The following is a 25,378-nucleotide window of genomic DNA, read 5'->3' on the forward strand; positions in this document are numbered from 1 at the left end:
TTGTCCCATAAGAATAAATGAAAGTGCCTGTTGTCTGTTGCATTATGGTGAAAGGCAGTGGCATGAACTAGGCATGTATTGCTTGCAGACTCATTGTTTTTCCTTCTTTTAAACCTGCGGGGCGAACTCCGACTGTGATGAAACTCTTATCTTTTTCCTTCTCTAGTGAACGAAGGAGGAATTAAGCAAGCGTCCAATTCATGCCCAGACCCTGGAGAACCTGAGAACGGGAAGCGCATTGGCTCCGACTTTAGGTAAACGCTCTTCCGTGTACGGGACTGTAGAACACGGTCTTCTGGAAGCCGTCAAGATGTGTTCCAGTGTGGCCTCCTTCCCTGTATCAGTCATGGTGTTTGTGTGACGGACCTGCTTTTAAGGACCTGCTCTTGCTTGGTGGTAATGGACACAGATATACCTGTGTATCTAAACTAGGTGTAAACTTGTTTTGGGAGAAATTATAGGTGCAGTAACACTTTACTTGAGGGGCACAATTAATGTAGTAGTACACGCTTACTTAAAACATTAATTAACCAGAAACTAAGTGTTAGTTACATAGTGATCCCATGTTCCTTCACCATTAATCGATCATGATGATTCACGTATTTCATACCGTGATTATATTAGTTCATGGTTTGTTTTGAAATAGGAAGTGAGTGACTAAGTTATTTGTGCCCCTTCAAGTGAAGTATTACCATAGGTGCTAATGAAACTGATCTTTGCAGAGAGAACATGTTTTAATGACGCTTATAAATGCTTAACACATACATTTAGTCATGCATTACCTGCTTGTCTAGCTGTTTGTAAATCTCTCTAAATAATTCAGATAAGTATTTTGTAACATCAGTCACCCTTGGCAGCTTTAGCAAAAAGCATAAAATATTTAAGTAACCTTATAATTACTAAAAACAATACAGAATAATATATGGGCAATACTCATTAAAGTCAATTTTAATTTGCTATACAAAATTATACATTGAGACATTTCAGTAATTTCTCGTTTTTGTAGAAATGCTATAATGTTTGTGTAAAAGAAGACCACAGAACAGCTGATGTAGTAGGTGGTAGATTAAAAATTGGACAGGCTAGTTCTCCAAAGCCAGTCGGACGGCTCTGCTGTGTTCCAGCCCCATTTGCAATTCTTGGCCTCTGCTTGGATATGAATTCCTCTCCTAGGGTTCCTCATGTAAATGAAATGCTAATTGAAGAGCATCTCAAGAACCTGCAGGATTACGGGCCCTCAGGACAGAAATTACTTTACCCTACAGTGGAATATGCATAATTTTGGGGAAATGTTGTGTCCTTTGTGTGTCACATGCCAAGTCATAGTTCTGTCGGAATGTAAATCGCAGCTAATTACGCCCTCCGGTCCGATTATGAAATAGAGCATCCATCCTTACATTCCCAAGGTCCTGTCTATGCTTTTCTTACTGTTCTGTTGGTACAGTAGTTGCTCCCAGTGGTAGCTTGATGGTACCCTGTCATCAGTCCTAGCTTCTTTTTTGTCCTTTGCACTAGTGCATGCTGGGAAATATTATGCTTGTGATATACTGCATATATACAGACTCAGACAGTACATCAGCAGTGACCCCTCATGGGTACTCTGATCACCTCGTGCATTAGCAAAATGTCTGGGTGTGCCGCGTCATGCTTCAGCTAATGTTTCTCAGTCCAGAAAAAAAGTTTTAAAACGGCTCATTAATGGTTTCTCAAACAATTATATCTTGGTATCTCGCCTCCATTCACAGTGTCCTTTCAGTAACCTGGGTCGTCAGAAACTCAGTGAAATTCAGGGCCCTGTCCTGAGAGAGATTTAAATAGCAGATCAGCTACCAACAATATTATCATTATACATTATTGTACAAGGCTTTTTCAAAGACTTCATTAGCTTCTGATCTATAAAGGCCGTCTCACATGACCTGTCGGGTCTATTGTTTTTCATTTTTACATGCTTATATTCCATTGCAATCAGGTTTTGACCCATGAAGGGCTTATGTTTTTAATAGATGATAATGTTTCCCTGTAGAAAGCTGACAATGGCACTGGAAATTATTATTGATAATAATAACAGTAGTAATAATATAATTTTAATGAATACCACCACTTACCTGTTGAATTTACCTGCATACGGATTTGAGAGTTACTGCACTTATTGGGAAACAATAAGTGTCTGATGTTATTGCTAATTATAATCATTTCATGTCAACTTGCTTATATGACAAAAATGTTTGACATGCATGTGACATTTAAGTGGCCATGGTTTTAAAGGACATCAGGCTGCCAAAATCCATGTAAAACACGCGACAATCTGCGTGAGACTGAATGTCACTGTTCCCCAGGGAAGGGCAAGACGTAAACCTCCCTGACACTAACCACGTTCTCTGTGCCATGACCAGCATCGGAGCCACGGCTCAGTTCTCCTGCGACGAGGACCATGTGCTCCAGGGCTCCAAGACCATCACCTGCCAGAGGGTGGCTGAGGTGTTTGCCGCCTGGAGCGACCACCGGCCAGTCTGCAAAGGTGAGCCTTGCCCCCCCCCCGCACCCGCTAACCCGTCTGCTCGCTGTCGCAGCCCTCAGGGGGGATAAATAGCCACAAACTGACCTAGAAATCGACACGGTGGACCTCACCTTGTCTCTGATTGGCAGATGCTGTTGACCCCCCCTGGTGGATTATAGGCAGTATGGATAAGGCAGTTCCCAGGTTTTTTTTTTTAGATGCCAGTGGGGCCGGGGGTGGGGGGGGGGGTTGAAACCAAGTCACCTCTGTTTCCTGCTCAGATCATCCTGCTGACTCGTTATGCATTATTCCACATATTCGCCTCCTGCTCTTAGATGAACAATGGAAATTAAAATGTTTCAATATTTCAGGCAGACAGTTTAATTACATGTAATTAGGGACTAAAATGAGTTAGAGCGACAAGAACAACTTCAAGGTATAATTATTGTCTTGGTATTTCATACCAGGAGACCAGGAAGCATTTTGTTCCCTTTGAGACTTACTTTCTCATTAATTAAGCATACACCTCTGATTGCTTTGCTAAAATGCACCGACATTGTTATCTTGTCAATTAAAATCCACACATTCAATTCTGATATCAATTATATGGGGTCCCATCACATGTTAGGAACTGGACCCTCATACATTACATCGGTATTTTCCAGAAGCTAACAGCGATGCCATGCTGGTTGCGGCTCGTTCACGTATTGCACGAGCAGCACTGGCGTGAAACGTGACTTACCCTTCACGTGGAATCACATCAATTCCCAGAGGTCACTGAGAGGCATGAGGTTCGAACACGGGTGCCAGAACTTTCTCCATGGTCTGCCCCACCACTCACTGGCACATGTGTGGTTTTTTTTGTGTAGGAAGTCAGGACAATTCGAGTAGTAGGAGTGCATATTCACGAGTTGCAACAGAGAAGGTTGCTGGTTTTTATAGAAGGTTTTTTGCTTGTGTTTCTTTTTTGGTCATATGTCAACTGGTAGTTAAAGTGTCTTGACAGGTGTTTTTTTTTTTTTACCTAGATTATGCTTGTTCAATAATAACAATTATGTATCCCATTTTAACATTAAATTTACTCTGTTAGCAGTCTATATACAGGGCGGTACAAAAGGCTTAGGCAATCAAAGAAAATATTTAAAGTTATTTATCTTGGCAGTAAATATATATTTGCTCAGAATAAAAAAACATTATAACATTATTTAACATTATAACATATGCAAATTAACTGTGACATCATAAAAAAAAAACTAACACGATTTTTTTCTGTTCTCCAAAAAGTCGCTGATATCTTGTTGGATGGCTAGAAGATCAACGCTTCTGTTCCCAAACCTCTTTGCAGGAGCACCTACCATTCCACATATTCGCTAAATTTCACCACCGACTCCTTTAATCGATTTAATTAAATGATTAAATGACTTGTTGAGGTATTGATTGGCCAAGCAAGGTGTGCTAGTGGTCAAGCCAGAGAATACATGGGTGTATTGGATGGAAATAGTGGGGTGACTTCAGGAGAGGTTTTGAAATGCCTAAGCGGACACATTTTGACAGACATGATGTTATGATGTTATAGTTTTACACCAAAATGAAGATCATTCAAACATCATTTTCTTTGACTGCTTAAGACTTTGCACAGTACTGTACATGAGCATATACAAAAAGTATACAGTATATGACCAAAGTATTTTTCACAAAATAACTTTATTGCTGTTAAGGGCCTGTGTTGTGGCAACTCCTAGGGGTTGTATAAAGGGAGTTGGCATTTACTAGTCAGTGCAAAAACACTTCGATCAGTCTACATAAATTCAGAATTACTTTGATAGATTTTGTGTCATTTTGCAGTTTGAAATGGTTCATAACCAACTTTAAAGATCCTGTTGTTGGGGCGACTGTCTGTGACTAGCCCTCCATCTCCTTTTGTCCACAGATGACTTATCCACTAGCAGACCGTGATATTAGACAGCAGATGATATTTTAAAAGTTATTGTGGGTAAATACAGTGCCATATGGCCACATGACAAACAAACAGATGGTACCAATATGGCAGCCATTCATATGGATTCATCTTCCCATCACAATGTGTATCTGCTTTGTGGTGCAGCTGGTTCGTGTGTCCCCGGCATAAATATGAGCATTTATGTTGAAGGTACAGAGCGCATATTCGACATTCGCTTCTGTGCAAGCCATGATATTGCACACTTCGAATGGAAGTTTTGAGTGTTACTGTAATTGCTTGTGAAAATAATTTGTTCCTTCTTCATTTGTGCAAGTCCTTTAAGCCAGATTGTGTCTCTACCTGAATTTAATGAGCTAATTTACCTAAAGCAGCAACATTCGGTGTCAACATTGAGAAAGTAGGTCCAAAGTGACAGGTGTGCAGGGTAATTTAGCATCTGTCCAGGGCATTTTTCTTAATATCTCGGAGAACAACCTTATATCTGGCTTGACATTTTTTTCCTAAATCTTGCTTTGGAAACGTTCAGAACGGGCACGTGACAAGCGAGGAGCCATTTACCTGCTGGCCAATGCGATCAATCCAGGGCAAGAACACAAACGGCTGTGCAGTCATTGTTCCCAACACGGCATGCGTCACGTTGCGGAAGACACTGCCATAAAGCTGTACTGCTGCATTCAGCAGGATTCAAGTTTTATTTGAATTTTTATAAACTCTCGGAATTGCAGTTTTGGATTACGGATGTGCGGCTTTGTTAAGCGTAGCTTCCTGGCTTCCAGCTCAGTCCTGCATCTCTTGGGTGTCGGTCCGCTCTTGGTATAGACTGTGTACATCCTCCCGGTGCCGTGCTCAATGCAGGATGTTACAGCCCCCGAAAAGGGCCCGGAGGTGGACCGGAGATTTATAAAAGCGACACATCCCCCTGTTTATGTTTGTGAAATCATGCTCTCTCCCAAGTTCACAAAAGGTGCCGTGAATTTATGTGTGATCATTAACGATATCCAGGTGGGTGTTCACCACGTGAAAAATGAGCGGCCAGCGAAGCCTCGATAACTGCGCGGTATCGCCGTATGTAGCAGAAATGAGAAACATTATTTGGGAGAATGGGCGGCACAGGGGGCGTGGGGATGCCTGCAATGAATCTTCTGTTTCCTGACTCGCGAAGCCCAGCCACCGCTCTCGGTGCATCGGTGTGTGATTCCAGGGTCCAGCAGATGAAAAGAGACCCGGCCATTACCCACCCCCAGCTCCACATCAGACCGAGCAGTCAGGTCCCACTGCCCGCTGCCACCTTCCCTGCACTCTCCGGCTCACATCCCGTCCGCCATCACAGCTCTGCCCTGACCTCCTGCATCCCATTAAACCAGAAGCTCGGTTTTGTTGAAGCGTCTGTTTGTTCCCGCAGCAAAGGCTGCACAAACTAATTAACTACGATGCCACATGAAATCATGCAGAAAATTGCCTAAATCTATACTTTCAGGACAGCCCAAGGGTATGGTATGTTTATTATAATTCTGTTTTAACTACTAAATTGTGTTTTTTTTTTTGTTTCTTCAAAATGACTGTTGCTTGCAGGTTACTTAAACTGGAGCTCAGATTATAGTACAAAGCTGAGGTCAAATATGGTCTTTGTTTTAGCACTGTTTCAAATATCTATATTAACAGTAAATTCTACTGTCATTATGTATTAAAAATAAATGTTACTAACTGGCAGGAAGCTAAGGAACAAAGAGAAAACCAGAAGAATTTTTAATCAACGTTTGCAGTTCCTGATGTTTTTTTTTTCTTTTTTTTGTGCTGGATCTACTGTGGAGAAGATTAAGGTGTGTAGACATCAGCACGCTAGACAACACATACATTTGAGGCTCTCCTGGTCTTTCCTGTAAGCGAGGTGCCCATTTTTACGCATCAGGTCATGGATTCTTGCCGCAGCTGACTTACTTCCCTGCTTTCCTTTGCTGTCGGACAGGCTTTAAGTCTCACTCTGCGGCTTTTCAGGCTGACTGCAGAGTAAGTTTCAGCTTCCGTTTCGGGCAGAAGATCGCTGATCCTCCGATCACCAGCATGCCAATGATGCTCCGGCAGGATGAACATATCGATGGCTTCCCAATCTGTTCAGAGATAATTAGTTATTTATTTTCAAAGCGCTCCAGATCCCAGTGATTGATAACATCTGCACTCGATGGAGATAAGGCCTCCTTGTCTTTCAACCCAACGCCATCACTCTGGGATGGAAAATCGAGCGAGGCGCAATCACTTTTTTTTTTTTTTTTTTTAATCTGTTTTGACATTAAAAGATAACTCTGTATGCATCTTCATGTAGTTCTGTATAACAAATAATTTGAGGGTAAGTCTAGCAAATGAGATGTTTTGGAGGAGATGGTGCCGTGACGTGACTGATGATTCTTGAATATGTGAAGAAGTGACCTTCATAGTAACCTGAACATACATTTATCGATGAAAAAACGGCCTCAGCTTTGCAGTAATGGCACTCGAATGGGTTGTCTGCGATGGTCATGTCTAATCAGATGACATTACACTTTCTTTTATCCTCTTTCAGTGAAGACCTGTGGATCAAATCTACAAGGCCCCGCAGGAACCTTCACGTCCCCCAACTTCCCGATCCAGTACGAGAGCAACTCCCAGTGTGTGTGGATCATCACCGCTAGCAATCCCAATAAGGTAGGCCTTCTCACATGTGGTGGCCTCACTTGGATTTTGGATGTATAACTGGCCGTTAATTAGGTACTTGGCCTCCTAATGCTGAGGTCTAGTGCTGTGTTCCATTTACCTCAGAGGTCGGAACTTGGAACTGGGAATGACATCACACAAGAGTTAACAGCATTCCACAGCTCAAGTCAGAAAGCAATTTAGCAATACCAGGGACCGGTTTCAAACAGCAGAATTTCTTGCTTAGCCAGAAAACTTGTCAGATTTAATTTAGCCAGGTTTAAGGTCTTTATCTTCGTTAACTTACATTCAGCCCAGATTACCTTAAATCCGACAAGCTGTCCGGCTAAGCACGAAATCCTACTTTCTGAAACAGTCTCCAGTTCTAGCTAGGTTCATTGTAAGCCACTGTTATCAATATCAGTTGATTTGAACAAATTTTATGGTATTTTGCATATAAAACACAGTAGCAACATGTGCACAGGTATTGGTTGGACAGTACTGTGTGTGTGACCGGTTTAATGGCCACAAATAACACGAGTGCTAATAAACAGTACAGAACTACAGCTTTCACGTCTGTTGGTAAAGGGCACAGCCATCTTGAATTCTGAGCCTGAGGTTGTGTAGATTCCTCTGACTTTCCGAGTAGAAATTCCGACTTCAGAGGGCGTTCCAGTTAAAATTTCTGAATTACAGTTTCCAACTGGTATCTCTCTAGTAGCCCAAATGCTTAACCTGAGCAAACTATCCAGATAATAATGGCTCTGAAATCACTTTGGACGTGAGCATCGGCTAAGCAGATAACCAGCAGACCTGTGACTGTTTTAAATGAAAAATGCTGCCAGCTTGCCGTATCTCTGCCCGATGAATACGGAGCTGCATGTTACTACTGGCTTAGAAATAATCAGCCCCTTACACACATCTTATTTGCCCCTTATAAAATTTGCAATGCAGAATTGATCAGGCGATGCGTGAAAAGAATGTGCCTTCAATTTACCCACCATGAGCCTAACTGGCTTCACCTAAGTGGTCCATAAACCCTCATTCATGCGCAGCAGAATCCATAACTTCCCCCCCAGCGCAGGAGCGGGGGCAGAGGCAGGCTGTTGCCTAGAAGCTCATCCCCACGAGTCTGCGCCCGTCGTTTGACCGTTCGTTTAATTATTAGCGTCCCTCTGGATGCGGCACAGCTGTTCCATCATGGAATGCCGGCACACAGATTATGATGCTGGGAGCGTTCCACTCCGTGGAAGGCCGCCCGGTGCGTACTATCACCACGGCAGTTGGACTTGATGCCATCGCAGGGTATCTCTGTGACTTCTGTCAGTGGACAGCTCTTTTGTTTCTTCTTTTTTATTTTATTGGTTGCATTCAGCCCAAGGATCTCATCTGCATGCTGGAGCTCTCCTCAGCTGTGTGCCGATTTCAGTAGGGGTTCTCCCTTGGGAGCAATTAGCCAAGCCGCACAGGAGGGATCGGCACATATGCGGGTTCTGCCGAGTTACGCACTCGATTCCGCTTGGTATTGCACCAGTCATGGATTTCAGAGGTGCGCTCCGGGGGAGAATTTTTATATAAGATACAAAACGTCGTCGGGAGTGAGGGCAGATGTGGGCTTGGAGACGAGTAGTTCTGGCACAGGGCTTCATGGTACCGGGATCGATTCTGCTTATCTCTGTCCTTCCTCTGTGGCTAGTTTCACAATAATAAAGGAGGAAGCGAATTACTGGCTGCGTAACATTGTCCATGTACAGTGAAGCAGATAATTGATCTGAGTGCTGGTACTCATTTGTCCTGAAGCTACGGCTTGAATATTAAGAAGTAGGGATTAAACAATGAAGGGCTAAGCTAGCCATCGTGGGCAAATATCACACGCATCCCCCCCCCGGAGCTCTGACCCCCATTTTAAAGTGCACCATTACCAAATGCATGATGTTAGTGTTGCGTTTGTGCTCATGTTTAATCTGGTCAAGTAGCGTCGAGATCAGAGCTCCCGGACTGTTGTCTCAGTGTCATATCTGATGCAGTTGCCTCTCTCTCTCCTCATATCTGCTGTTCAGCTAATTGAGGTTAGTCTTCAGCGTGTGATTCCATTCAGAAAAAGAGACCATCCTGATAAGACACTAAGTCAGCCTCACGCTGAGTCGGGAAGCTCTGTGACCGGTTTGAATTTGGATTTTAAAAGAATTAAATCTTATTGTTTTCATATAAAGATCTTTATCAGATCTGCTTACATATTGCATCTGACAGTTTTTAACAGCCGTGCATCTGATTTGGGTCACACTAATCCGGAAGCTATCCCCGGAAACCTGGGGTACCGCTGGGAGAGAAAGCCATTCTCTCCAGGGGCGACACATACAGTCATGGAAATTTACAACCCATTAACAAAATTTATGTCTGTGGACTGTGGGAAGGCAGTAGCGTCCAATGGATTCCCAAGCCAATTCCACACACCTAGGGCTTCACAGGGATCGTATCCCCTCCGGAATTACGCAAAAAAGCACAGGAATCCAGAAATTACTGAGCCTACTGAGATCTAAGCATTAAAAGTAGCATAATGAGCGGGGGGGTTGGGGGGCGGTGATGGGGGAGAACGGAAGCACATTCCTGACCCAGCGTAGCGGAATGCGCTCATTGTATCGGGTGGAATTAAGCAAAATAAGTCCACTCTGCAGGACATAATTTGCACAAGCCAAGACCTCATTAAAGAGACAGCTTTAATAGAGGGAAAATGACACTGCTATAATAAATTAAGGAAATAAACCATTTTCTCCTTCCAGGCATTGTTTTTTATTGACATTCCTGCAGCTGTAGTCTCCGGTGTCTATACTAATGCTTTAGTGCCGTCAGAGAGTGGAACATTCTGGGTACGTCCTCTGCAATTTCCCTCGCAGCCGTTCTACAGGCAAGGAGCCTGGTGATCTTCACCTGAGTCCAAAAGCAGACGAGATAATTCTGATAAACGTGTTTGGGATCTGCAAATGTATTACGGTGAGAATTGTAGCATCATTCCTTAGTTTTAAGATGCGATGAAGGCCTCAGGGTAGGATGAGGTGTTTAAAGCTGGGAATGAAAAGGTGGGTAGAGATGCCCCCTGCTTTGATAGATGCATGGCAGCACGAAAGCCTTGCAGTCCACAAGGTGCTTGAGCTTCTTCTCTCAGCTGGCACCTGGCCGTTTTAAAAGGTCTGCAACTCAAACTCAACGGAGGGAATTTGTTTTTGTTTTTCTTTTCCTTTTCCCCCAACCCCCCCCCCCCCCCCGCCTTAACACTGGCATGTTTTGCTCGATTAAACGACGAGCTTTCGGCAGCCTGCAGAAAGTGAGATGTTTTGACAGACAACACCTGGGTATTGTGGCTCTCAGCACGAAGGCAGGCGAGATGCTCTGGTTTGTGGCGGGGGGGACGTTGCAAATGGAAATAATGAGGAGTATAATCCAGAGAAACCCCACTGCAGAAAGCATGGCACAGCTCGTAGACGACCCCCCATAACCGTTTCCAGGTAGCTGCAACAGGAGCGTGTGGACGCGCGTCATTAAAACGTGCACGGCCGCATGCCGATGGACTCTCTCATTCACGTCCTGCTACCTGCGGGTGGCGCTGAGGAGACCTGTGCCAACCTGCACTCCTGTCATCACTCATGTTCTGGGACTCGTGTCAGGTGGCTCGGTGGGTAGCACTGTTGTTTCACACATTTGGGGTTAGGTTACATATCCTGCCCCTACTCCCTGTGTGTGCAGTTCTCTGTGTGTATTGCCAGATAAAATAATGTAAAATAAAAATTTTCAATTCTTTAATGCTTTTGGAGATAGGGCTCTTGGGGTGGATCTCACTTTCATTTCCACAACTTTGTATTTCAGAACTGTATTTTGGTGCATAGTTTATTTACTTATTTATGTATGTACTTATTTATTTACTTTTTTAGGCTTCTACGAGGAAACTGAGGGTGAAATTGACCAGTATCATTAGTTGCACTGTTGAAATCTCGACTCTGATCAATAGATAATCTCAGTGTGGTTTTTGAGAGAAATAACGATGAGTCAAAAAGATTAGGAAATATACTTTATTTTCATGAAGAAAAGAATTCAAATGTGACATTTCTGGACAGAGAAAGTTGAATCTGAAGTGTTTTGGGCCAGTTTTGACCCCTTCCTCCAGGCATTGTACTTTCCTGTTGATCAGTAGCAGCGTTTCCCAACCCGGTCCTTGGGGACCCACGGATGGTCCATGTGTTCTGCTTCCTCCAAGCTCCCTCACATACAGTCCACAGAAAAGAGCAAAAACGTGGACTTTCTGCAGGTCCCTGAGCACGGGGTTTGGGAAACACTGGAAGATATATAATATTTAGGACTCTTTTTCACCTATGGAAACAGAATCCTGTCTGGGATGCTCCCCCATCATGTGCTGCCTGCGATGGGCTTCTGTCCCTGGGCTGCTCTTTAAATCCCCGCTGGGGTTGAAGGGTAGATAGCTTAGCTGGGTCTGACATCGCTGCACAGTTTGCCTTTGCCTGCATGCACCAAGTAAAATACTGGCAAGTCAAATGAACACTTGAATTTTGTTCTTGTAAATGAAGGACCACTTTGAGCTTTTGAAAACTCCGAATTGACCGAGATCTCATTTCTGTCAAGTGTAAACGCTGCTAAATTAAATTGCAGTTGTTCCTTGTTTATGTTTTTCACCTTTTCACTGATGATATATAACAGTCTACCTGACACTGCCTAATTTTATTACTATTTTGAATGTTTCTGGCTTATACTTGTATTTATTTATGTTTATATTTGTATTTCTCTCCCTTAATGGTTACATGAATAGAATATGAAATAATAAACTAACTCTATGATAGGCATGTAATGGTCTCTCAATGAGAAATATCGCTTTTGGAAAGGTAACACTATATTGGATAGTGATGAGCCCAAAGCATTATGGGTATTTTCACATACACAGTGAAATCTCATTTTGAGTTACATGTAGTAAGTATCATTATGGAGGGAACCTTGCTGCGAATTTCATAGCACACAAATAAAATTACACATTAAATTACACATTTTTTAGAAGAGTGTCAGGGTTGTATTTGCCTGTCTCCAGGGGTGACCAGAAAATATATAGTTGTAAGGGCATTTTTAAAACTTGAAGTGCAATTGTAGAAGTTGGGAAGGCTCATAGCCTCCTTGAAATGAAAAATGAGTAGCTACACTGATCATTACAGTCTTCTGCAATTTCGTTTGAAGTACCAATTAGGTAACTTGCCTTCAAATTTGGGGAGAGAGAATTGCAGGGTGCCAGACTTAATTTAATTTTAAGACAGTATTTCAATTAAGGCTTAATTGATTTTAAATGTTCGAGGGTTCATTTGTGAGAACATTGTGATTACAACTTTTTTTTTCCCATTACAGCTTGGGTACTATAGTTAGACGTTATTCAGGACCTGATTAGAAACATGCAGTACCGAGAATTCATGCACATCTCATTTGATATTGTGTTTCCCATGTTTACATATTTTGTTACAGTATGACTCGCAGTGAAAAAGTTGGCAGATTTTCTGGTGATTTTCTGCCGATTTTCAGTAAGAAAAGTATTGACACTGGCTGCCGCAAGGTTGCAGGGCATGCATTTCAGGCTAAAGATGGAAATAATGTTTTTTTTCCCCTCCAAATTATGTGCCTTTGTTTATAACACTGAATCAACACCATCTGAACAATGAACATGAATTGTCATTAATGACTATTAAAAGTTTGATATGCGTCCACTGCTGTCGCATCTTTGTTAGGGGGGATATGGGGATAGGCAGAGAGAACCCGCATAAACAGCTTCCAGTCACTCTGAGCAAGGGCCGGGCGATTGGCGTGGCTAATGAGAGACTGCCGTCATTTGGCTGGGAGGGAGGGGCCTCGCCTCCGCCCTCGGGGCTTTCCCACCGTGACGGCGCATCTGCCCAACCTGACTTTGGGCGGCTCCATCGCCTCCTGGCTCCCGTGTTTAATATCGTCACCTTCCGGAAGCACCTGAGAAATCCCACGTTAATTCATTCCAAGATATTGGCTTGTTACGGTGATTGACTTCTTCCAGATAGACTAAATAATATGATTTCTTTGATTACCTACCGTCCAACAGCTTCACATACCATGCAGCCTACAACCCCAACCGCCCACTCCCACCACCAGCCGCGCCTTATGATAATGTGAGACACCCAACCCCACAATTGGTTCTGACCTGGGCCTGTGATTGGCCGATCATGTAGGACGTGCCTGGATGGTTCATGAGCACAACCAAAATTAAATCTTTTTGTTGTTTTTTCTGTCATAGCTTTAGGGCTTAATTATTTCCATGCGATTACTTCAAATGCGCACAAACATGCATATTTGAAATCCTTAAAATGAGATTGAATAGAGTACAAAGAACCACAGAACTGATATTGTATTTCTGCCGAGCAAATCTAAATCATGTAAATAGTCCTATTTGTTACCTTTTTTTTTTACCCATTCAGCTTTATTTCACTTTTTAAGCTCTGCTGCCCCTTGTTAAATGATATTGCCAAATTTTAAGGTATTCTAAATAGATGTGGCTGGATAAAAACTGCATATGCTTCTAAAATGGGAGTTAGAGAGGCTTAAAGGTACAGCGTTTGCCTCCACTGCACTGCTCTCGCATAACAAACAGCGGCTGGCATGTGTCCCATCCCTTTTCACAGCTGTGCTACTACTCGATGCATTTCTATGCAGTTCTAGCCCTTCACCATCGATCCATTCCAGCTGTTTATTCAGGACAGTGTCATGTGGGGGTTTAACGACGTAAAGGTGATCAAAGTTGCCAAAAAATGTCATATTGTTATTCTTCTTATTTGTAATCATATATCACAGAAATTTGTATTCAGACGGTAAAAAACATGTATGTCCTTCAGCAGTAGTTGAAGAGTTTGAGGCTTCACCTACTGATAGCATTCAGAAGAAGGTTCATCGTTTAACTTCCGGTCGTATGCGAGTCAGGCTTTTGACGTGAGCGGGAACCTGTGTGCGCGATTGCTGCCTGCGGGATTGTGGGTAATCAGTGCCTGGTTAGCGTAAACACAGCACAGCACAGCGTAAACGGCACAGCAGCTGTGGGAAGTATAAATGTCACCTGTTTGACTCGCGTGCGATACGCTCGACTGCTGAGGCATTCCTGCACTGAGACACGAAAGGCCATGAATTATTTATCCCACATGAAACATTGTCTGTGTTTGAGGTATATAATTATAATTCGTGTGCCAAAATAAGTAATTTCATGCAAATGGAAATAGCAGATGATAAGGAGGCCTGGGGATTTCAAAAGTGCTGGATATTTGTATGTAGTGGCTGCAGGGGGGAGGGCGGGGGGGCGGGTGGGGGAGCAATCAGACATGCTGCGTGTGAGGGTGGTGGGGCCCTGATTGTTCACCTGCCACATGGTCCATCACCTCACCCCCCGCGGCAGAGTCTTCCGGGCCAGACCGCGCACAGGCAGGTCAGAATGCTCCGAGGCAGCGTGACCTCACCTCCACTCCTTCCCAGTGGACTGGGGATGCTGGAGGTGCTGGGGGTGCTGGGGATGCTGGAGATGCTGGGGATGCTGGAGATGCTGGGGGTGCTGGGGATGCTGGGGGTACTCGTGCCCGGTTTGGTCTGACACATGTGAAGGAACACAGGGTCCGCTGCTCTCTAGAAAGGCAAAATAAAAACACGTAGCACATGACTTATCCTCAGTTTCCATCACAGCATGAAAATCTACAGGCAGAGAATGGCATTACAGTACATAACAACATCTTCTGTCTAACATCTACATCTGCCCAAGAGTTCACATCTGAGCTATGACCTTTTGATGACAAATATCTTGAGAAAGCCTTTCTTCCCCCCCCCCCCCCTTCCCATCCCGAAATGACTCCTCAGTACTTGGTGCAGAAACCTCCAAACGGCCATTGTCAACAGGATCAGGGCCACCAACCAGATTCAGAGACTCGATTGAGCCTGTTTCCATGGCAACTGCTTCCCGTATTTTTATTTTTTTGATAATGCGTTAATCAAAGTAAAAATTCCACTTGTCCCTGCTTGTGTCCCAGTTGTAACTTATGTAGGTGTGTCTTCCTATATTTTATACTTAAACAGTGGCAACAGCATTATATTCATATATGAGATTTGCTTCAAATGAATAATGGTCACTCTCATAAAGAATGGTCTCCTCACTAGGTACGAAAACATGCCCTTTCCCTCCACCAATAACCCTATTTATCCATGGCATAATTTAATTTAAGGGTGGCATGGTGTGGCAGCACAGCTGCCTCACACCTCCAGGGTCAGAGTTTGAATCCCACCTCTTCTGTGTGTGTGTGTGTGTGTGTGTGTCAAGTTCTGTTGATGGCTGAGTTTCCTTTCGCAGTCCAAAGGTATATCTGGTGTCTCTAAATAGCTCGTAGTGTATGACTGTGTCAGCTTGTGCCCTGTGATGGATTTGCACCCTGTGCCGTCTGGGATAAACTCCTGGTTACCTTGACCAGGATAAGCAGTTGGAAGATGGATGGATGGGTTGATAAGTTTGTTCAGTTTCAAATACGCCCCGGCTCTCATTGATTTTAAAGGACCTGTTTCTTGTTGTTTTGTTACTTAGTTTCCTTTTTACATTTTGTTTAAAGATCTGGCATCCATTTCAAAGTCAGCAAGCCACACTTCGCAGCAGATTTTTTTTTCCAGGTACACCTTGATATTTCGGACACAGTTCATCTCATTATTTACGAGCTCTGATTTGTCATCTGCAATCTGTAATGTTGAGGTACTCATTCAGATATTGATTGGTCCATACATGTAATTATAAACATCAAACCGCATCCATTGCTCAACTGTGCAGATTTGTAAGCGAGATGAATGAAAGAGAGTGCAAAGAGACCGTGCTGACTTCTTCAGAGAAATGGAAAAATAATTGCTTGTGAAAATCTTGTTTAACCTGCTGAGTCGCTGTTTTCAAGGACTCATTTCAGGTAAAGAGAGACGGATAGAGTCTCCTCATTTAAATACACTGTGTGCTGCAGAGTTTGGCAACAGCAAGAATGAATTGTCGAGAAAGAATGAACTCGATGAAAAATTTGCAGTGCATAGACACCAGAAAGCTCAGCGGCACTGAGGCAGGGGTGGGGGCTCACCCTCTCATGCAGTCATAATTATGCGAATTTCCATGGCCTCTCAAATTGTGTGGCGTGAGAACGTTGTCACTCATATTTAATTTGGCTTAATGTTTGATCCAGTAACATAATTAAGTGTTTGGATGGAACAAAGGCCAGACGAATCCTTGGCACTAGCCGTCCTGAGCTTTGCTGGGGAATATTGAGAATCTCAGTATAAAGGGGAATATGAGAATTGAATCTGCTGTTTCCAGCTAATTACCCCATGTGGTTCATGTACTGCAGAGAGACCAAAATAATTAAGGCCAAAAAGATGTTTCTTCTTGCATAAAATGTGTTCGCATATTTTCAAGTTTCAAATAAAAAATTTTTTTTGGTGCCAAATCCTAATATCACCTTTAAAATGCTACCATTATTACTTTTTTTTTTTTTTCCAACATCCATCTTTCTGCAGCTTATGCAGTTAGGTTGTGGGGCTTTTAAAAAAAATGTATAACTATAATGAATTTATGAGTATTAGTGATTTGTTGTGCCGCTGCACTTTTTATGCTGATTGGACATCATGGATTTACATATTTAGTAGAACTTTCCTTATCAAACTGAGAGGAACATTTTTTTTACTGGTAAATATTTCTGTATATTTTTTTCCCCAGGAGTATTTAGATTTTGGAGGCTTTGCTGTTTTTTGTTTTGTCCTCCTTTGCCTTTTATCACACCATCAAAATATGCATTACCGTCAGGTTGGGCCGGGGCAGCCTTGCAGAGTAATACCTGTGGGTGGAAAGTGAATACCAGGCACTCCCCTCACATTCGCTATTTTCTATTCCAAGGGTAGCCAGCGAAGGTACAGCTCGGCGATGAGCAAGCTCAGCTGAGGCGGCCATAACGGCTGACAGGGCTGCGAAGAGTTTGCCTGAACTTTTCCTGGAAGTCTTGACAGAGTTTGGAGGTTGAGGCGCACGAGTGGAGCTGCCCTCGTGTAGAGGCCCGTAAACTGCAATGCGTTCCAGCTGAACATCCACGCTCGCAGACCTGGGGGGGGGGGGGGGGGGGTACCTTTATCGGCCTGTAAAGAACTCCCCGCTGCCCCCTTTGCCTGTTTCAGGCAGCAGTAATTGAAGGCTGCCTCAAATCTGGACTTTATCACAGCACTGCGGCCATGGGGGTCGCGCAGATAGGGAGGAACAGTGGGCAGCACACCCTAAAACGGAGTTATGGGCCCCGTGCCGGTATCGCAGAACGAGGAGGACCTGTTCTGCCAAATCTCCCACACCGGAATCGCACAGTGGGGAAGAAACCCTTTTTCAGATCCCTTTAATCACAAAGCAAATCCACGCGCTGGCTCTGTCGCTCTGTCTTCTTGCGGTGTTCTGCGTGTATATATGCATAGGCAGGCTTTCATTCTTCAAGGGATTCTGACAAAACAGCTATAAATACTTAATATGACAAAAATGTATGACATGTGGATGGAATATAATGTTTATGGAAATTAGGTTGCCGTGACACACATGGAAACACGACCCTGGATAACCGGAATGGATGGATGTGTATGACACACAGCACAGTGTTCAGATTGATAGCCGCCTCTGTGCCAATGTGAAAAGCATGACTTTTATGAGAGCGGTTCATCAACGTGTTTTGATTTTCATACATTCGTCTTTTTTTCGAATGAGATTTACAGCAGCCATAAGGTGCGAAACGCTAAGAAAATCGCAAACAAAATGAGTCAAAACGAAACACAATTTGTTTTTCCTTTTAAAGTTTTCTTAAATGTTTTTCTGTTTTCTAAATTCTTTTTTGTTTTTCCTTACAGTTTTGTATATTAGCCAGTGTGTTGTATTCAGCACTTTTGTAAAAACCTGGAAAAACTGTGGGCCCTGAAAGTATTATACATCCACTACCGAAGTTTATCATTGTTCATTTATTGTGTAGGACAGATAAGCTTAACTGTCATAACGAAGAAATCAAATATCCAAATTTAACTAGATGACTGGCCTACACTGTGGGTTTGGAAGGGAGTCTGGCATTAGCTGCAAAGTTATTTTGGTCTAGCTAGCATTGTTAAGTGTGGGAGACAGTTTCGTGCTGGTTAGCTTTGTGGGGTCTGTAGTGTTTCCAAGAAAAACTCCTGTGAACTACGAATAGGCACGAGTCAACCATCTGACCACAAAATCATTAGTTAGAGTATCAAACGCTCTTTGAATTGACTTAAAGTGACTGTGCCTGGTGGCAACTACAAAAGAATAAAATCGCTAGATGAAATACAGCTTAAGCCCTTAATTAGCCTGCTATATACCGCCCCCTGTGGCCTGGAGTACTGTTTAGAAAAAGTCACCTGGCTCTGAAATACATTAAGAAAATGGAAAAACACTCACCAAAACACAAAAAACCCATCTCTCAATTTTTTCGCATTTTTGTTGTTTTGTACTTTAGGGCCAGTGTAGACATTAGCTGTTTCTTGTCTGACTGCTTTTAAAATCTTCAGAATACACGGTTTGTATTTGTGTATGTGTGTGCTGGTGTTTATGTGCCTTTATTTAATTATTTAAACTTGACCAAACCACTAATTACCCTGGACCCTGGAAGCTATGTCAAATGGCTGTCAAATGTATTTCTTATTATAAAATTACTCTGCAATTTACGGTCAGCAGGTGAACACCTGAGTCCATCAATTATTTTTGTGTTCTCTTTGTTTTTTTCCTGCTAAATTTCCCTACTGATTATTGTAAGGTGGTTGTTAAAAGCAGTGTGACACGCGCTGCGTAGCACTCGTATCAAAAAGAAGTAATGACCGAGCCTGTAGCCTGAGACCGCAGCCTGTAGCCTGAGACCGCAGCCTGTAGCCTGAGACTGCTGCAGCCTGTAGCCTGAGACTGCTGCAGCCTGTAGCCTGAGACCGCAGCCTGTAGCCTGAGACCGCAGCCTGTAGCCTGAGACCGCAGCCGTTTGACTCACACTGCTGTGCCTCATGTCTCGCGACAGGTGATTCAGATTAACTTTGAGGAGTTTGACCTGGAAATTGGCTACGACACGTTAACCATCGGAGATGGAGGGGAAGTCGGTGATCCCAAGACGATACTGCAAGTGTAAGCCCGTCAGCGTTTTTGTGGAACATGTACTTATTGGTGGCCGTCCTTGTACACTGGCCATTTTACCCATAAAATCACTACCCGGATTGCCGCTAATGTGTAATTATTAACTTATTAAGTTATATGTTGGGGGGGCAGAGCTAATCCCTGTCCCGTGAGGGTGAGTCAAGTGACCTCACAAGTTTTCACAAATGTGATCTTTCTTTCCTCCATTTTTTCTTTTTTATGCATGCCTGATTCTTTGCTTTACTGCAGCCAGGATGCTTTCCTGTGATGAGTTACATGACCATAAATACTAAGCAATTGGTTGGTTCGTCTGTGTCTTCAGCCTAACAGGCAGCTTCGTTCCTGACCTCATCGTCAGCATGACCCACCAGATGTGGCTGCACCTCCAGTCCGACGAGAGCGTGGGGTCTATTGGCTTCAAGATCAACTACAAAGGTAGGTCTCGGTTCTGGTGGCTCCTCCTGGCGCCCCCGTGAGTGCCAGGCATGGCATCAAGATCATCTCGAAAGGTCTGCAAATGCCCCCGCTTCGTGGCTTGGGAGATACTTAATGCTGACATGCTGGTGTTTATATCTCCCATAGTTTTATTATTTTCATGGTTATTTATTCAAAATTCATGCTCTCCTCTAAAGTAAATAAACGACATTTCAGGTAGGTCCTTGTGAGTTCTTCACCGTTCTCCTCATGCAGCTCTCCTGCCACTGACCGAGAACCCTTGGCTGGTGAAGTGTGTACCTTACTGCCGTTACCCTTGAAACTCATACTACGGCTCAGCCTGTGTCCGCCTCCAGCTACAAACTGGATGTGAATCGGCATGAATCAACACAAGAGGGGATTAATTAGGGGAGCCTTGCTTTCATCTGCAGTGTCTCATAAATATGTGTGTTTTTCGAAGGGAGCAGGCTGATCATTCTTTGGAGAAGCACCTTGGGAACCGAGATCAAGTGTGACATTTAACCTGCCGAGACCCCTGTACGCAGTTGCTCATTTTCAAGATGAATCTCTGTTTATTTGTTGATTCTCCTACCTCGCCGCCTACCCGCCTGCTTGCCGTGTAATCACAAGGATCGAATACCGACTGCTGAGCTGGTGACTGGTGTCATTTTTGACACCTTTTAAAGGGCAGAGAGTTCAATAAAAATATCTTCCTTTCATAGCAACATCTGACAACTAAAATACAGAAATTGAGATCCATATGGAAGTTATTACCTAAATCAGTTACTTTTAGGAGTCCCGGCTGAAGCTGGCTGGTTTTCATCCATCAAATACAAGCTATGTCCGCTGAACACAAGGTACAATTTCTATATACATATCTTTGATTATCTTCCCCTTGCTCAAGGTTTTGTAATAAATTAGTGTCTGGGTGATGAATAGCATGTCATCCCCTTTAATGAAGGCAGGAGAGTTAGGTGGAGAGAGAGGGGAAATTCCTTTGAGTTGGAATACACGAAAAAAGGAATAAATAGATTAACCGCCATCAGTGTATAATGCTCCTGAAAAAAGAGGAAAGTGCGATTTGAATTAGATTTTGCCCAACATTACCATTCATAACGATAAATGCTTGCCGTGTGCCACGTGAGCAGTCATTTAAGAGACAAGGCCTTACAGCATCCATTTATTTCACCTAACAATGGGAACAGGAAGCTAAAATGGAATCCCGCCTAGTTTCAATAACTCCAGCGTTTGGGTTTTACACATGTGTGCATGCGCTTGACAGGTGTCCTGACGGATGAGGAACAGGCAGTGAGGAACACACCATGCGCATTGCGCGTTTGCACTAGCAAGGCACTCTAGGTCTGAATATCCCACCGTGATAACTGGTGAGAGCTATTTACCTTCAACCATATGTATCCAAGAACCTTCTTTGAAAGAAAAATTGCTATAAACGCAATTATAAATACATTTGATCCTTTTCAAAAAGGAATTGGTGGGAAATAGGCAGGATTGTTAATTGGTGCAGGGTTATGTTAACAAGTGTTTTGAAAGCCTGGAAAAATGTCATAAATTGCTGTTCTACTGGGAAAATAGTCTCCAGGTAGTGCTGAGTTCCATTAGGGGTTTATTGTAAAGAATTTCAGTGAGAAAATGACAATAAAATATTAGCCTGAAGAAAGTCTTGCAAAACAGAACATTATTGATAGCAAATAGATAATCTTTCCTGGATGTTTTTGAGAGTGATTCATCATCATACAGCTGCTGTCTCATCTAAGAAATATCCCATCTGTATAGCTATTGTTTTGTTTATATAATGGAAATCTGATGTCATTACTTTTGAAAGATGGGTCCTGGTTGGATTTGTGGTAACTGAAAAGGTATGGCTTTGTTTTCTTTTTTGTGATTATTTTCTCCAATCGTTATGCTGGACAGCAAATTATAACAGAATAAATCACAATGAAAGTCTATGGGAGCATTCCTCTTGGGGTTCATGAAATGAGTAATTCCTACCTCAAGTAATATTATATTGTACTATTTTACTTTACTTTCATTGTATGCTAGCAGTCTCTCTCTGTAAACTTGTCTCTTCACAGTACGTTGAAGTTCCATGTTCTCTTTAGAACAGAATAATTCACATTGTGATGTGTAGAACTGGTGAAAATGAGCTTGGTATCTCAGTGGAGCAATCTTGGAGGAGTCGATCTGGCCACTGTGGGCAAGGGGCGGGCCTGGCTGAGCCTCGTGGTGGGAGTGATCAAAAGCACCTGAAAGAGGCCAGGCTTAAATATCACAATATACTCTGAACTGAGCTGCTGTCCTGCAGTGAAAATCGATCCATTTCGACGCGGGATAACAATCGCAAAAAAGGCAACTTTATGATAGTCATGAGCAAGTGCATCAGAATGGAGCAAGAATTTTGCTTTTAGATTTATACTTTTATTTTCAGTATATTATAGTTCTCTGGCAAATCAGCAACATGATTCTAAAAATAAAACACCAGGCTTCACCACAGGGAGTCAAACTCAGTTTGCTCAAGAGAAAACATGTTTCTTTACATTTATGAGTTTCCCCAGTAGTGATCTCACAAATGGAGCATGATACATGGTGTTTTTACTCATGTCTTTGGCATTTTGTTGCCTGGATATTATATTAGTGCCATTCAACTTGGCTCAGGACCGACTGAGCATATACTAATGGGATCAGGGTGCAATTCTACAGGCTGCCTCAGGAGGCAGCAGAACCAGTAAGTAAAGAGTCACATGATGAGTGGGTACATTTTCAGTAATACTGTATAGTGGTATTTAAAAAAACAATTGTGAGAGGGCGCCTCTATCCAGCACAATGCGGGGATTGACGTCCGTGACCAAATATTCAGCAGGCTGACTGTAACTAGGGAAGCCCATTAGAATAATGTATAATATATTTTTTGCAGAAGTGGAGATTGTAGACTCAGGCCCAAAATAGGATGCGGGAAGTGGGGAATAGAGGACCCGCCGCTTTTTATTATTGATAAAGAGTTTTATTAATGATGCGCAGAACAGGCCTAATATGATGCTCATTATTAAGCCAATTTTCTGTTGAGAAGCGTTACAGTAATTATCTCGGTGATTATTACCATTCAGGCAGACATTTTCTTTTGATGGTGGTCATGCTTCATGTGTTTGTTAAAGGGACACAAAGTGCCATTTGATGGAATGTATTTCTCATTTTGATCATTTTATGAGGTCATCTTAGCGGAACGGCGTATCTTTTGGCACAAATTCAACGCCCAGCCGGGTCCCGTCTGCTTCCGGGTGCTGTGGAGCCCAGTAGTTCCTCAGTCCATGTCTCTATGCTGCGGTTGCAGGCTTTTGGGCTTTTGGTTTTTCCGCAAGTACAAAAATAACAGCTCAGTACCACAGTGTGCAGAATGATTTGACCCTTGAATTGGTTTTAGAGACAGCAGCGGGACAAAATCCGATTCTAGCCGTGTACCTAGTAAATTAACCTCTGTGTGTGTGTCTATATATATATATATATGTATATATATATGTGTGTGTGTGTGTGTGTGTGTGTGTGTGTGTGTGTGTGTGCATATAGATATGTATTGGTTCTCTGGAGTGGGTTCAGGTAAGGAAATTCTATGATGTCATACAGAACATGAAAAAAAAGTACATTTTCTGCAGTGATTCTAAATGCAGGAAATGCAAGATTATGTGTCCATCTACAGATTTAAGGCCACCAGGATCCATTAGTGAAATATGTGGAACATTGATTTGGTTGCAAATTTAATATGTATTTTATGAGCCCAGATGAGATGTCTGGAAAATCGTGTGCTATTGATGAGATCTTAATATTCTTTTATATCAGCTAGAAATGGGGAGTTATGGTGTAATTTTGCCACTTCCCAGCGGTTATTTATCGTCTCGTGTCCACATTTTCTCTTTTTGGCCAGTCGTCTCGCAGTCCGCTGCGGTTAGCGTGTCGCTCTCGGGGGGCATTACCGTTTCCGGCGTTAGTGGTAACCGCTCCACACCGGACATTTATTAATAATTACAGTTGCCCGTGTGACATGGTACAAGCATCACACACTCCGTATTGCGGCCTCTGTGTTCATTTCTGTGTTTGACAAATTCGCGATGCGTTGACACCCACAGGATGGGCAGCCGCATTTTTTTTCGCCTTGTAAATAACCTCGTAACTCGTTCTCCCGAGGCGTGGCTGTCTTTCTGGTGAAAATTTCATCCGCTTTGCGTAGTTTCTGTGCCGTTCTCATACCCTCGGATATCATGTAAGTCTTTTTTTTTTTTTTTTGGTGGCTATAAGGAGTACATACTGTGCATACTTTTAATAAGAGGATGCTAATTAAAACTTTAAGCACAGTTTTCAAACGCTTCACCCAGGCTAGAGAGCCCTCTTGGTGCAATATTTTCAAAGATGATTTGGATGAATGTGGATTTTAAGGCTATTTGCTCTCCATTTTCTATTGTCCTAAAAGACAAAGCAGGACATATGTTCTAACCTACAGCACCCACGCTTCCACGCCAAGCAGCCCAGGTGGGAAAGTGGGAGGACTGAGCGCAATGTCGTGGCTGGAATTAAGGCAATATATCATCTCCTTTTTCTTCCATGGCTGTTCTCATAACTCGAGGCAAATCCCAATAACATGCTGACCAACACTAGTTCCGTTTTAAGTCTTTTTTTTCTCTCTCTCTTCCTACCATGTGTATGTGTTTAAAGAACTAATTTACGTAGTATTAAGGTTGTTCGGCAGTCTGGTTGCCGCAAGTCTGAGGATGCTGGGAAGGTTCTACATTTCAGCCATGGTTTTGCGGTCAATAATGTCTGTGCACGGTATCAGGGCAAAAGGCCGAATGCATCAACGGTGAGATAGCTGGACAACATCGCATGGGATTCTGCATGAAAAGTGCATTCAGCTGCATCCGCGATGGCTCCACTTTAGATGCATAATATGCCATGTTCGCAATAAATTATGCAGGACAGCTCATCACCTGGTGGGAGATGGGGAAACATTATGAGGATGGTGCCCCCATAACCTTAAATGCGGCGCTGTTTCAGGCTCTCTGTTTGTACAGGTATATCCATACGCTCCCGTTTCTGAAATGTCCATCTTTCCTGACTCCACTCTGCTGTTAATAAAGAAGGTTTTCTGCTACCAGCGGTTTTATTGATGAATTAGAGGTGCTGTCTTTAAGTATCAGAGGTGCTGCGATCTTCATGAGTCGCTCTTGCCGTTTGAAATCAGTGAATTCGCCGACGGGTGCAGATGTTCAGTAGGTCGGCTTCTCCTTTATCTCCGCAGAAATCGAGAAGGAGAGCTGCGGCGACCCGGGGACCCCCCTCTACGGGATTCGGGAAGGGACAGGTTTCTCCAATGGGGACGTGCTGCGCTTCGAGTGCCAGTTTGGGTTCGAGCTCATCGGGGAGAGAACAATCTCCTGTCAGAACAACAACCAGTGGTCAGCCAACATCCCCATTTGCATCTGTGAGTACGGGCTGCCGCTCATAGTGAGGATGGCTGAGTCATCATTGAGGGGGTGCACAGTTAGGTACAGGTGCAACAGAGAGAACCCTCAGAATAATAGAAAGCTGTCTA

At 43.2% G+C, this 25,378-nt stretch overlaps 1 protein-coding gene across 6 annotated transcripts in view; it reads left to right on the forward strand.

The window, feature by feature from the left end:
- csmd3b (CUB and Sushi multiple domains 3b) overlaps nt 1-25,378 on the forward strand; it is a 349,538-nt gene that overhangs the window by 201,382 nt on the left and 122,778 nt on the right. For all 6 annotated transcript variants that reach the window (XM_072705595.1, XM_072705594.1, XM_023811991.2 and 3 more), the window contains 6 exons: nt 167-254; nt 2,394-2,518; nt 7,015-7,136; nt 19,235-19,338; nt 19,670-19,782; nt 25,085-25,267. In XM_072705595.1, coding sequence (XP_072561696.1) covers nt 167-254; nt 2,394-2,518; nt 7,015-7,136; nt 19,235-19,338; nt 19,670-19,782; nt 25,085-25,267 — 735 coding nt within the window. The remainder of the gene's footprint in view (nt 1-166; nt 255-2,393; nt 2,519-7,014; nt 7,137-19,234; nt 19,339-19,669; nt 19,783-25,084; nt 25,268-25,378) is intronic.

This window comes from Paramormyrops kingsleyae, chromosome 23 (assembly GCF_048594095.1).
Source record: "Paramormyrops kingsleyae isolate MSU_618 chromosome 23, PKINGS_0.4, whole genome shotgun sequence".
NCBI lineage: Eukaryota > Metazoa > Chordata > Actinopteri > Osteoglossiformes > Mormyridae > Paramormyrops > Paramormyrops kingsleyae.